Consider the following 13427-nt stretch of genomic DNA (forward strand, 5'->3'; position numbering starts at 1 on the left):
GGAAGACGGGAGCGAAGGACACACCGTGAGACCACCACTGGCACATGCACACCTCTGAGAGAATTCGAAAAGGGCACCTCTACCCAGGGATACATTTCCAGATCCGCCATCTCCGGGGCGTGACCGGGGCCTCCCTAGCGCCCTTCAACCAAACGTGAAAGTCCTTACGGATGGGAACAGACGCGATGGGTCAGCACCCGAGGAGGATGGGGGAGCAGTGGGTCCTTGCCGTGCGCCCTTGGAGAACCACTTCACCTCTCTGTGTTTGATTTCTTTCTTTCTAAAACGGAAATAATAATCAACAGAGCTGCCAAGTCTGGGTTGCTGGGATGATCAAAGGAGAGAAATATGGGACCACCTTTGCAAAGCTGTGGGGCTTTGCCTGTGTTTCCTGCCAATTTACACATTCAAAACACAGGGGCAATTACAATGTATTTGCCAAGTAAAGTCTTTGACTGAACCTGATTTTCCTAATCCAAGCTTCGAATGCCATAGAAAAGGTGACTGAACAATGACGGGGGCGGGGCAGTCAAGGGGAGTGTCAAATTCCAAAGGTTTAAAAAGCATCACGACCTCATGTGTATCATGTGCCTTCCTCATAAGAAAATGTACTTTTTACATCTCTAGGGTCACAGCTCCACTTCAGAAATTACCGCTAATCTTCCCCAAGCGGGGGGGGGGGGGGGGGGGGGGGATGGGAGAATGCTATTAAACAGATACCACCACTGGGAAAAAAACACCAACAAACTAAAAAATTTAAATAAATGTATAAAGATGTTATACAATGGGTAGGATGTTCCTACGCTGTTTACAATACACTTAAAAATTGGAGAACCTAAGTGGCTCACCATGGAGGGGGTTGATGGAGGGTATTATTAAACCAGTGTAAGACAATCAGGGACACAGACCCCCTCCGAACAGGCCCTCAGGGTCTGCTGGGAAACACCCAGCATTCCATGGGAACGACACTCCGTTTCCAGAGTCTTTCACAATTTTTCCTGACACCCATCCATTTCGTGGGAAACTATAAACACATCCAGGAAGGCTCTAGGACATACTGTTGACTGAAAACAGCCGCGGGGCAGCGTGAAGACTCGGGGCCCATGTGTCTAAAATGCCTCTGTACGTTCATACACGCACAGGCATGGAACCGGGGGAAATGCCCACCTAAGCGCTGACAGCAACTCTCAGGGCTGGAGCTGGTAGCGGAGCTGGGAGAAGAGCGAGTCTGACGTTCTTCTTGGCGTTTCGCGTCGCTGTTTGAATTTTCATTAGCAAGCATTGCCTGTGCAGATTTTTTTTTTTTTTTTTTTTAATCTTAAAAAATCAGCCCAGCGGGTATGGCTCACCGGTTGGGTGTCGACCTATGAACCAGGAGAGCGCTGTTCCATTCCCGGTCAGGGCACATGCCCGGGTTGCAGGCTCGATCCCCAGTGAAGGGTGTGCAGGAGGCAGCCGGTCAATGATTTTCTCTCATCGTTGATGTCTCTCCCTCTCCCTTCCTCTCTGAAATCAATTTTAAAAAATAAATTAGAATGATTCCTATTAACTGTGAGTCACAGCTGCACACGTGATTCCTCCTCCAATGTCTCATGTATGTTGGTATGGACATTCCCAATAGCTGGGAAGATTCCTGAGGGAAGTAGCTGGGACCAGCAGAAAAGAGTGTCGGATGCCAAGCCTGGCGCTGGGTCCCGGCTCCGGACGCTGCGGTGCTTTAGGGTAAGTCATTAACCTCTGGCGGCCCGACTCTCCATCTCTAAGAACAAGGGAGAATAAAACACGCCTCACAGGACTATAAAGATCAGCTAAAACAACGGACACAGGAGACTTTATACTTTTTTAAATTATCATTTCAGGAAGAAGATGGGAGGCTCCAGGGCTCACCCAGTCCTCCTCTCAGAGCCCAGCATGGCGCCAGGCACTGCGTACTCACCGGATGGATGATGCCGGGGAAGAGGGAGCCCGTGCAGGGCTAGGCCCATCAGGACTTGGCTCCCATGAAATCCTCGGGTCCTAGGCAGACACTGAGAGCAGGAAGGCCCACCCAGGGTGAATGAAATTACACAGGTTCACGTCACGCGCTGGCCCGGGAAGAGCTTGACTCTGGATGGGCCTCTCCAACGCTCACCCCTCACAGTCATTCCTGAAATGTGTGTAAGCTGCCAGCGAGACCAGCGAGAACAGCAGGCCCCGGGGTACCCAACCATCAGTCACCCGACAGTTACCAGCATGCCGACCGAAACGTGGGCTGGAAGTACACCCACAGACGAGCCCGCACCTCCGTCCCCCAGGAGCTGTCGAGGAAATCAGGTTGGCCCTCCTTTCATTTCCAGGCTGCGATAGGTTCTAGAGAATTAAGCTTTAATTTTTAAAATCCCTCTAATTGGGTACTGCTGATGGGAAGACATCTGGGGCAAATATCTGGGCCCCGTGCATTCCGTCCCAAGCCATGGTTAGTGGTTTGGAAAATGAGTGTGCGGCAAAAGAACCAGTGGTTACTAATTATTATATATCATAGGGTTTGGCATCCTCCTTAAAGCCCAGTCATGTTGGCCTCTTCCTCTTCAGAGAGGATTACAGAATTGACTGTTTAGAAATTTCTTCTCTGAGTTAACATACGTTTTCTTTGTCTTAATTGGATCCAGCCTCTTTGCCCATGAGCAGAAAGGCAATTTTTCTAGAACGATTACATCCTTCGAATGCCAGGTCATCAGCCATTCCTGGGTCTGGAGGATCACTGGTTTGGCTTCCTATTTCCTTTCCATTTTCTCAGCCTCATCCTCGGAGTGATGTGAAAAAGCATGTGAAGATTGTGTCCTAAGCTACCTTCGATTTAGCCAAAAAAGGTATGAGTGGTACAGCATGAAACATCTCCTCCGACCCACACAGACCCTCGGAATTGGGGCGAACTGTTTGCCCCAAATGTTTGGTCTAATGCAAATATTTACTTCTTCCAAAACAAGTAAAACAAACCATTTCCAAATTGGGGATGAGGGTGGGGGAGTTTGCCAGGCATTTTTCACAGTGAAGATAAACATTTGGAAAACATTTTCCAATTTGCCCTCTACCCTTAGTTAATCTTTCTGAGCCACGTGGAATCATTTCCTAATTTACCATCGACTGTGACATCAAGACCACTTCTTGAGGATCTTACTGTCTCTGCCCCCCTCCCCCACACACACACATAAACTTAGATGTAGCATCTAAGTCAATCGTTTCTGGAAACGTCTGTTGAACACCTACTATGTCCCGTTCATCTGTGACTGCAGACTTAGTGGCATCCACCCACAACGGCACTTAGCTTGAGAAAAGCTGGGTCTTGAGACCCCCTTTGCCCTTCAAGTCGGCAGCCCAATTCTTCGTCCCGCCCCACCTCCTCTTTTTCCTAGAACTTAAGCTCCTTCTCGGGGGACGTTACCTGGGCACCCCAACTCGCTCTCCCTGAGCGCCTGACCGGACGACTCAAAGATGAGGCCGCGAGCACGTGCATCGGCCGATGACGCTGCTGGTCCTGGGCCATTTGCTGACCTTCTCCAGCCTGTTTCCATCGCACGAGTGAGCGCTGCGACCCAGGCCAAAATGGAATTCCATTTTCAAATGAGGTTTCACAAGGCCTTTTATCAGATACGCAGACCAATTACACTGGCTGCCTTCTCTCCAGCCTGCAGCTGGGTAACCCTATCCCTCACCTCTCTTCCTCCAGAAGCCGCTGGGCTCCGAGCTTCACCTTCTCTGCAGGAGCAGATCAAAGGCCTGCCTTCCCCATTACCAGGCAGGGACATCAGGCCGCAGCTCCAGTCTCACAGCGACCCCCAAGGAAGTCCATGGTTCTTAAGACTCTCTTGCCTCATCACACACACACACACACACACACACACACACACACACACACACACACACTGATATGGTTTCTAAATGCAAGCAGCCATAAGGTTACCACTGGAAAAAGAAGGGGTTAACCCTGCAAGCGCTTTTCCAGAGAAAAGGGCTGCTTCACACATTTTCTCTTTGGGACCGAGCGGTGCGGTGGGGGGGGGGGGGGGGTACCCCGCATTCCCACAGAGGAGTCACACTGGTGGCTTTCTCCCCACCTCTCCCACCCCAGCTCCAATCCCGCAGAGGAGTCACACTGGTGGCTTTCTCCCCCTCTCCCACCCCAGCCCCCTACATTTTTAGGTAAAGAAAGCTGCAAAGACATGAGTATACACCTAAGGTGCCCCCACCAGGCAGAGGTGCTTGAGGGCAAGGATCCCCCAAGGGGTAGCAACAAGCCCCCAAGGAAGGAGGCCTTGGGGCAGATGTGACCTGCACATGGCAAGCCAATGCCAGCAGGGACTGGCCTGCCCATGGCTCTGGCAAGGAAAGGAGGTGGTGAGGCCACAGCCAACAACATGTCCCCACCACCGCCCACCCGGTTCGACACCTGTCCCTCAGGGGCAATTCTTTGGCTACTCAATATTCTCTCCAGGCCGTGCTGGAAGGAAGAATGACAAGAGGCTGGCCCTGCGCTTTTTTTTTTTTTTTAATATATTTTTATTGCTTTCAGAGAGGAAGGAAGAGGAAGAGATAGAAACATCAATGGTAAGAGGGAATCATTGATTGGCTGCCTCCTACTGGGGACCGAGCCCACAACCCGGGCATGTCGCCTTGACCAGAATCAAACCTGGGACCCTTGAGTCGCAAGCTGACGCTCTATCCACTGAGCCAAACTGTCTAGGGCTGACCCTGCGCTTTTAATGTAAACAGGGCTCCAGAGAGGATCATAGCCTGTATGTGCACACACACATGTGCAGGCATCCTATCTAGTAAAAGAGTAATATGCAAATTGACCGTCACTCCAACACACAAGATGGCTGCCCCCATGTGGACACAAGATGGCCGCCACAAGATGGCCAGCAGGGGAGCGCAGTTGGGAGGGACCAGGCCTGCAAGGGAGGGCAGTTGGGGGTGATCAAGCCTGCAGCGGAGGGCAGTTAGGGGTGACCAAGCCAGCAGAGGAGGGAAGTTGGGGACAACCAGGCCTGCAGGGGAGAGCAGTTGGGGGGGACCAGGCCTGCAGGGGAGAGCAGTTGGGGGGGACCAGGCCTGCAGGGGAGGGCAGTTAGGGGTGACCAGGCCTGTAGGGGAGGGCAGTTAGGGGCAATCAGGCTGGCAGGGGAGCAGTTAGGCATCAATCAGGCTGTCAGGGGAGTGGTTAGGGGGTGATCAGGTTGGCAGGCAGAAGCAGTTAGGGGCAATCAGGAAGGCAGGCAGGCAGGTGAGCAGTTGGGAGCCAGCAATCCTGGATTGTGAGAGGGATGTCCGACTGCCCATTTAGGCCCAATCCCTAAATAGGCAGTCGGACATCCCTCAAGGGGTCCCAGATTTGAAAGGGTGCAGGCTGAGCTGAGGGACACCAACCCCCCCCCCCCCGTGCACAAATTTCGTGCACCGGGCCTCTAGTGTATGTACAATATATATACCCTTCTCCTCAATCACAAATTCATTTGACTTGACTAACAGTTCGACTTTTAAAGTGGAAACACCTATGTGAGGATTCACCTATCAGTCATGCACAACCTAGCAGGGATACACTATCCGGTGGCTCTCAAATTGGCACTTCGCTGAAAGCATAGTGTGGAAGGAAAGCGATAGCCCCGCTTTGCCCCCTTCTCCAGGAAGTCGGACAGAGACCCTCTTTCTCTCCCACAGCTGCAGCCTCAAGGGGGTTGACAATGAGAAACTATACCGCCCTGAGAAATGGGTTTGGCTTTTTGGCTTACAATATTGCAGGGAAGAGGGAAGACTTCTTTTTGAACATTTAAAGGACTCTGGATGGTGGCCCACAAAAGTCCACAATTCAAGTGACCTTGGACAAGTGACTCTCTTTTGTCTCCGTTTCCCCATCTGTTAAACCAGGGAAACCTCTGTTTTGGAAAGTGGAGGACAGACTGGAGACGGACTGAGAAGGCTTGGGGCATCATGGCCCTGCCTGCCCCGGGGTCTCTGCCACTTCATGACACAGGAATGTTCCTGTCTGTTTATCTCAGTGTCTTCTGCTTTCTGCACAGGCCCCCAAAGTTTCCCTTTGAGGTTCATGGAATCATCGCCTTAAAAAATATGTCAGTACTCCACAGATTACAAATTGCTAGAGACAAGGCAGGCCCTATGGAAAGAAGGCTAATTTATTACTGACTTGCGACAGAAAGATGTTTCCAGTTGATTCTTTGGCACATTTTCAAATAGAATTCCCTGCTTTAGACACCAGAGACCCGCAACTGGCTGTTTCATTGTTTCAAATGCTAATGTTTCTTTCTAAAAGCCTCTCTAACTGGGCTATCCTTAAAATGTTTCAAATCTCACAGGAAACAGTTTTTAAAGAGAAACCATTTTAAAGTGGGTACAAGAACCGTGTGTTTTTGACATCATTCTTTGTGATCTTATTTCAGTCTGTCCTGTTCAAAAGAAATGGAAACCCTTGTCATTGTTTTCCCTATTTTTCACCCTCATTTTGGAGTGCCTTTTTGAAGTCCATGGAAAGAGGTGTGTTTTTTGGTTGTTGTTGTTGTTATTGTTTTTTTAGTTCCTTCTGTAGAATTACTCCACATACAACTTAATTGTTTTTTCTTAGTAAAATAGCCTCATATCAGGAGTTTCAAGAAGGAACATAGGGCTCTGTATGTATCCATAGTATGCACTTAATTTGAATCAGGAAAGTCAATTGCTCAAGCTAGGCAAATTTCCCAACAAAATATGAAGAAAAAAAAAGACTCCCTGCCTGCTGGGTAGCTCAGCTGGTTAGAGCAGTGGTCGGCAAACTCATTAGTCAACAGAGCCAAATATCAACAGGACAACGATTGAAATTTCTTTTGAGAGCCAAATTTTTTAAACTTAAACTTCTTCTAACGCCACTTCTTCAAAATAGACTTGCCCAGGCCGTGGTATTTTGTGGAAGAGCCACACTCAAGGGGCCAAAGAGCTGCATGTGGCTCGCGAGCCACAATTTGCCGACCACGGGGTTAGAGCATCACCCCAATAAGCCAACGTTGTGGGTTCAATCCTGGGTCAGGGCACATACAAGAGTCAGCCAATGAATGCATAAATAAGTGGAACAGCACATTGATGTTTCCCTCTCTTTCTCCCTTCCTCTCTCTCTCTCAAAGCAATAATTTTTTTTTAAATTTAATTTAAATAAAAGGAAATATGGGTGGCTCACCACCAACATCTATGATTGTCCCTGAACTGAATTTTTCTCCGTGGAGTCAGTCCTAATCCCCAGACTCAGCCCACACCCTTCTGATCTCTTCCCTGCTTCTCCCCTCTGTCTCCTCCCCTTCCCCACCATTTACCTCTCTCCCCCTCCCCAATGGTCCCCCAAGTATCGTGTGAGAAGTTATGGGATTATCACACTCCTATTTAATTCCATGTGTAGAACTCCAGAGCAGCTCTGTCCAAATGTACTTCCTTCAGTGCTGAGAAGGCTCTGCTTCTGGGCAGTCTAACAAGTAGCCACTAGCCACATGGACTACTGAGCCCTAATGTGGCTCACATGCTCAAGGAACTGAACGTGTAATTCTAATTCACTTAAATGTAAATAGCCACTTGCAGCTATAATCTACCATGTTGGACAGCATACCTTTAGAGGACTAGACGCCTTTAACCCCAGAACTCTGACCCTCAACTTCACCCAGGATGCTACCCCAGAAAAACCACTACTGAAAAAGCAATAAAAATGTATTTTTAAAAAAAATTTTAAGTTTTATGGTTACAAAAAGATATCGCGACAGTAGCTCATGTAACTGCAGGAAACAATAGAAAGCGATTACAAACAGGTGACGCATCGAAAAGGAATTTCTTCAGTCTTACTAACCCTAGGCTTCCCCCTCCCCCGCTGCCCCAACACCCACACACCTCACATCAAAATAGAATAGTGAAGACAAGGGTTTTAAGATGTGACATTAAGTGATTAAAATGGATTATGTGGGCTTAAATGATAGGAGTGGTTTCTACTTTAAAACACAACCTGTTATATTTCAGTGAAATGTTTTATTTAAAAACAACATAAATATTGAAAATATTTTAATCAATAAATCAAACTTATTGTTTTTATCTTTTGGGGGGTGAAAACAATATTGTTCCATTTAGTACTATCTAAACACTGGAGGAAGCACTCAGAGAGGAAGGGAGAAGGAGAGAGAGATGGAAACATCCATGATGACAGAGAATCACTGATTGGCTGCCTCCTGCACACCCCACACTGGGGAGCGAGCCTGCAACCCAAGCATGTGCCCTGACCCGGAGCCCAACCATGACCTCCTGGTTCATAGGTTGATGCTCAACCACTGAGCCACACCGGCCAAGCTAACCATAAGGTTTTCTTATTTAAAAAATGTCTAGATGTTATAATACTTTACTTGGAACCACAAATATATTGGCAACAAACATTAACTTTAAATATTCCCTGCAGTCCTGGATGGTTTTCTACAAACACTGGAAGTTCCAGGTAAAGGTTGAACAGTCCTTGGTAAAGGTGAATTTGCTCGAATATGGAGCTCTGTCCTGAAATTCACTTGGACATTATGTCAGCCCAGACCCAAAAGGTATCATTTAGCAAGCCACTACAAGAGTTAAAGCTTCTGAAGACATACTTTAAGCGAGGATTAGTTTGGGCCCTGCAAGAATCAAGCTTTTTGGCGTTTAGAATCTGACAAGAAGCAGCTAAGCTCTTGAAAGATGAGAGTCTTGTGAGCATTTATCTGATGATTTTTAAAACAGGCAGCTGGATTCATTAAAATCTTTCTGTGAGAGAGCAAGGCCTTCTGAAAACACTGCTTTTGGTTTCTCTACCTCCAACTTGTCAGTACTGAAAAGAAACTTCGAAAAAATAAAAGGCAGTTTCATTTAACGTCACTGCCCTTCCGAGGCCAGCAGCCTCCACGCACAGAGCTGCCTGCCCCAGGATGACAGCTGTTGCTCTTCTGTGTTCATCAAACCCACTTGGGGCGCAAGGGAAAGGGAAGGGGGCCGGGCTTCCAGCCCTGCTGTGGGATGCTGAGCCGGCCCCTCTCTGCTGGATGGGGCCCCTCTCTGCTGGAGGCGGGTTCCCTCTCTCCTCCTGCCCTCCCGGGCCTCTGCTAGCCCCCAACTGCACCTAGTCCCAGGTCCCCAGTCTTGATCACCATGAAGAGCCAAGCCAACAAGTCAACAAGTTATCGGAGGAAATGGTTCTTGCATATTCTGGTTTTCAGCAATCGTGATCAATGGCAAAGTCGTTACATTTCTGACGTCTCAGTTCCTGTGCTCGGTGCCTGCTAGAAGCACGCCCAGGAAACTCTATCAGTCCTCCCTGTCATCTTGATTGATCAGATAGGGCTACTGCTGGCCTGTGGAGAAAGGGAAGGTGAGCTCCTGCGTTTCCACACCACAGCTCACTCAAGAGTGAGGCAACAGATCTAGAATATGATAAAGACACAACACCTTCCCGCAATAACAAAGAAAGACACTCCGCAAACACTCTCACTACTGTTATTTCAACACTAGCTTGCTTGCCAATTTTCTGAGATTCTGAAATGTACATAAATAAGTTAGTCTGAACTTAATCACTTAGCTCATCTCCATAAACAGGCATGAATTGTCTCAATTTCTTTCCTTTTTTTTTCCCCCCTTAACCACTTTTTGGGAGAGTAACCTAAAGTTCCGAAGAGGGACCAAGTTGATGTTTTCTCACAAGAACAAGACAAATAAACAGCCCACAAAATACGTTTGGGAGGTTTAAAATGTTGAACTCAGATCTCCATCTTATTTCAAAAAAAAACACAAAACTGTCACAGAGGTGTCATTTGCTTGCTATGTTTTGTAATTACTAACAAGGAATCATTTTTACTCTGATATATAGGTATAGGTTTTCTATTTTATTGCTATATTCATGTTTTTCACTTTATATGTGCTTTATTATGGTAAGAATCTAAATTTACAATGAATTTAGAAGTAATCTGCCTTTAAGAATATATAATAATAACAAAAGATAAGCCCCAAAATTATCCATCAAAATGGAGAGCTACAAATTCCTTTACAGCATTTGCAAAGTGTTTCTGTCTTTCTTCAAAGGCCTGTTTCTCTATTGTTTGGGACAAATATGACTTTTACTTGAAAGCCACATTTCAGATTGTTTCCAATATATTTTGTTAAGTCAACTAAATTAAATTTCACATTCGCCAATTATATTTCTCCATCTGTAACCATTGACAAGAATCTTCAAGTAAGAAGTGTTTTTTAAACACTTCAAACAACCCAGATTTTTAAAAGATACTATAGATTTTTATGTTAGATATTTCACTAAGCTGGCTAGAACCTTCATTTCTGAATATTTGGTTAATATAATTATTTGCAGAATTACTTCATTTTAAAGAATGACTTCAAATATATGAGAGCTGAGAAGAGAAAAATAAATCGCTTTTATTTCTCTAGGCTTCCACGCTAATTAGAATATATGTGCTCAAATTTTTAATAAAGACCCAGCAAAAAGAAAATGGGAGAACTTAAAATCATGGGTTCTGTTTAGACAAAAGAAGGAGGAGGAGAAAAGCAAATTTTAAAATGAAGTTTCCACATAAGTGATTCATTTTTCTCATTCACGGGTCAGTCTCTCCATTTCCTTCCAGGCAGGGCCCTTTCCATTTCAAAGGCATCGTCAGGAGCTGTTTTCTCACCGTGAGATGCCTACCAAGCTCTCAAAGAGAAATCGGAAAGACTCGAAAAGGACAAGGACGTGTAGGGCACCTTCCTGAGAGCTTTCAATCCCTGCAATTCCATCGTTCCATATAAACCTCCAGCCTGCAATGATCTTCCCTGAGGTCCTGAAAAAAAACGAATTGCTAACCGACCGAACCAAAATATCAGAATCAATCTCGATGGAAAAAACAACAACAACAAAACAAAACAACAACAAAAAAAACACAAACACTGAGGAGATCCCTTTAGAGGAGAAAATTGGTAACACTTTGCTCACCCCAAGCAAAACATTTTCACAGAAGCAACCTAATGCTAAGGTTGCATCCCCCAGGCAAAGGTGCGTGTGGAGCAGCAAACCTCGGGAGCAAGGTTCCCCGGACAACAGGAGAAACCAGTGAAACCTGCAAAGCCTCCAGCAGCACATCCTCTCCAGGGCTTTCCCAAGAAATAATTTCAGAATAGAGGGGGAGAGAAAAACTTTCCCAGCCCCCGAGCCCTGAGATCTACAACCCAATCCCACCACTAGGTGGCGTCTGTAAAGGTTGGGGGGGGGGGGGCGCGGGTGGCTGCTGTTTTCTCAGCTTCTTCCCCTCCAGGACGCACTTTCCAGTCGGGGGAGAGCCCATCAGCCCCCACCTTGATCCAGCTCGCTAAAATTTTGGATTAGGCAAAAAGAAAAAAAAAAAACAGGCCTCAGAACCTGAAGTTGCCTCTCCTACGAATCTGTTCTCACACCAGAGCTGGGCAACTGGGGAGGGAGGGAGGGTGGGTAATTGATAGACCTGACAATTTTAAACTCTGCTGCGGGTTTCAAAGCAAACCTTCCAGGCGACGGACGGCTTTAGAGCGACAAGTGACGACGGAATTACGACGTGAATGCTGGGCTGAAGTGCTGGGCTGTGCATCGCCCCACCCGCACGGCGTGGACAGAGCCACAAGGTGATGGGACCGGCTGGATAAACACACATCGTTTTACTGCTGGCCAAACATTCCTCCTTCATTCATCAAAGTGGGTGAGTGAAAACATTAAGAAGGGGGTATGGCATTTTCGTGGACTGACTGCTCCCCGAGGACCCTTCTGAAGTCAAGACCTTACTTGGGTTGCCTTCTACCTTGGGTGTCAAATAAAGTCTCCTCCCCTGACCACTTCCCCGTTTTAGAAAAAGGCTGAACACCAGAGCTCAAATCTTGGCAAAAGAGATGTTACATAAATTCCAGGTGCTCCTAAATACCGTATGTTTACAGGCACACAATCATTTCAGGAACCATCTAAGTTTCCGGGCCACTTTTTTTTTTTTTTTTTCATCTCAAGGAAGCGTCAAAACGTGTTTATAGCTTTGACTTTAGGATCTTACCCACTCCGTTTAGACATTTCCTGCCAGCTAAATGCAGGAAATGTAATGATTCGCACCCAAAACGCATTTAAGCACCGGCACAGTTACCTTTCTTTTCTTAATTGAGCCCAAAATCCAACAACTGTTACCTCCCTCACGCCCCGCCAAAAAAAAAAAAAAAAAAAGGGGGGGGGGGAACGACCTCTGAAATCCTGACTTATTTTCTAGGTGATTTGTACATCCATCCTCTCGTTATTCTAGGAACAGGCTAATTCCTCAACATCTTACTTTGCCTTTAAAAGGCTTCCTTCCACACGACGGGATTTCCCTAAGAAACATTCCCAGCGGATGGTTTCCAGCAATAGCCTGTATCAACTCAGCCTGCGCAAGCAAAGACTTGGCTTCTGCTAATTCCACCCCCCCCCCCCAACACACACACACACACACACACACACACACACACACACACACCCCAATTCACACTCCTAGAACCCATCCCGGGCCGACTCGAAAAGCTATTTTATTTGCATGTTTGCCCATCTCTTCCTGAATTAATGCTTTTCCAACTGACCTTTTCAACAGCTGCCGCGATGTCGGTAAGGTTAGAGCAGGAAACTAGGGGATCTTTCAGCATCCCCTACCTCGATGTTTCTCCTTCTCTACCAAAGTCCAAATTCTCTGAGCCCAAGGGCGGCCAACCTGAAGCGCTTGCAGGGCAGCTCTCCGAGGTGTCCTGCTCGCGACCAACTCACTGCGGGCATCCTGCACGCACACGCCCCAGCCCACACGCCGCCCGGCACCCGCACCCTGGCCCGTGGCGAAGGAGCCGGGCACGCACCAGCCCTGCCTCTTACCTTCCCTGGCTTTCAACAAGACCGTGTTGGCCACGATGTTTTCCAGCTCCATTGACAGTCGGCGGTCAGCGAGGGAGCCGGCCGGCGGGGCTGTCAGCGCCTGGGGGTGCTGCCGCTGCTGCTGCCGCTGCTTGGGCTGCCGCCGCTGCTGCCAGAGCCGGAGCCGGGAGCCGGGAGCCCGCCTTTCCTACCGCATTATTCCTGCTCTTTTCCCTCAGAGTTTTCCCCCTCTGCAAAGAGGAGCCGCCGCCGCCGCTTCTTCCTCCCTCTGTGTCCCCCCTCCCCCCTCCCTCAACACTCTCCCCCCCACCCCCCACCCTCCGCGTTTCTCTGTCACTCCATTCTCCTCCCCTCCGGCTCCCTCAGATGCTTTAATGCCTCGGATGCTTCTGCCTCCCCTCCGTCCCTCCCGGGGGTGTGGTACTAGCAGGCTCGGGCGGGCCTCACTGCGCAAGCGCTAGCCCTGGCCGCGCCTACTGCCTCGGCGCTCCGGGCGCGGGGCCTGCTGGGACTTGTAGTCTCCCCG

At 48.0% G+C, this 13427-nt stretch overlaps 1 protein-coding gene across 2 annotated transcripts in view; it reads right to left on the bottom strand.

Moving 5' to 3' along the window:
• The window catches only part of GRK5 (G protein-coupled receptor kinase 5), a 186813-nt gene extending 173563 nt beyond the window's left edge, over positions 1-13250 (bottom strand). For both annotated transcript variants that reach the window (XM_080642903.1, XM_080642902.1), the window contains exon 1: positions 12902-13250. In XM_080642903.1, the coding sequence (XP_080499029.1) occupies positions 12902-12953 (52 nt within the window). In that variant the 5' untranslated portion in view covers positions 12954-13250. The remainder of the gene's footprint in view (positions 1-12901) is intronic.
• Between the last annotated feature and the right edge of the window lie 177 nt (positions 13251-13427).

Source organism: Plecotus auritus, assembly GCF_963455305.1.
Source record: "Plecotus auritus genome assembly, chromosome: 9".
Classification (NCBI taxonomy): Eukaryota; Metazoa; Chordata; class Mammalia; order Chiroptera; family Vespertilionidae; genus Plecotus; species Plecotus auritus.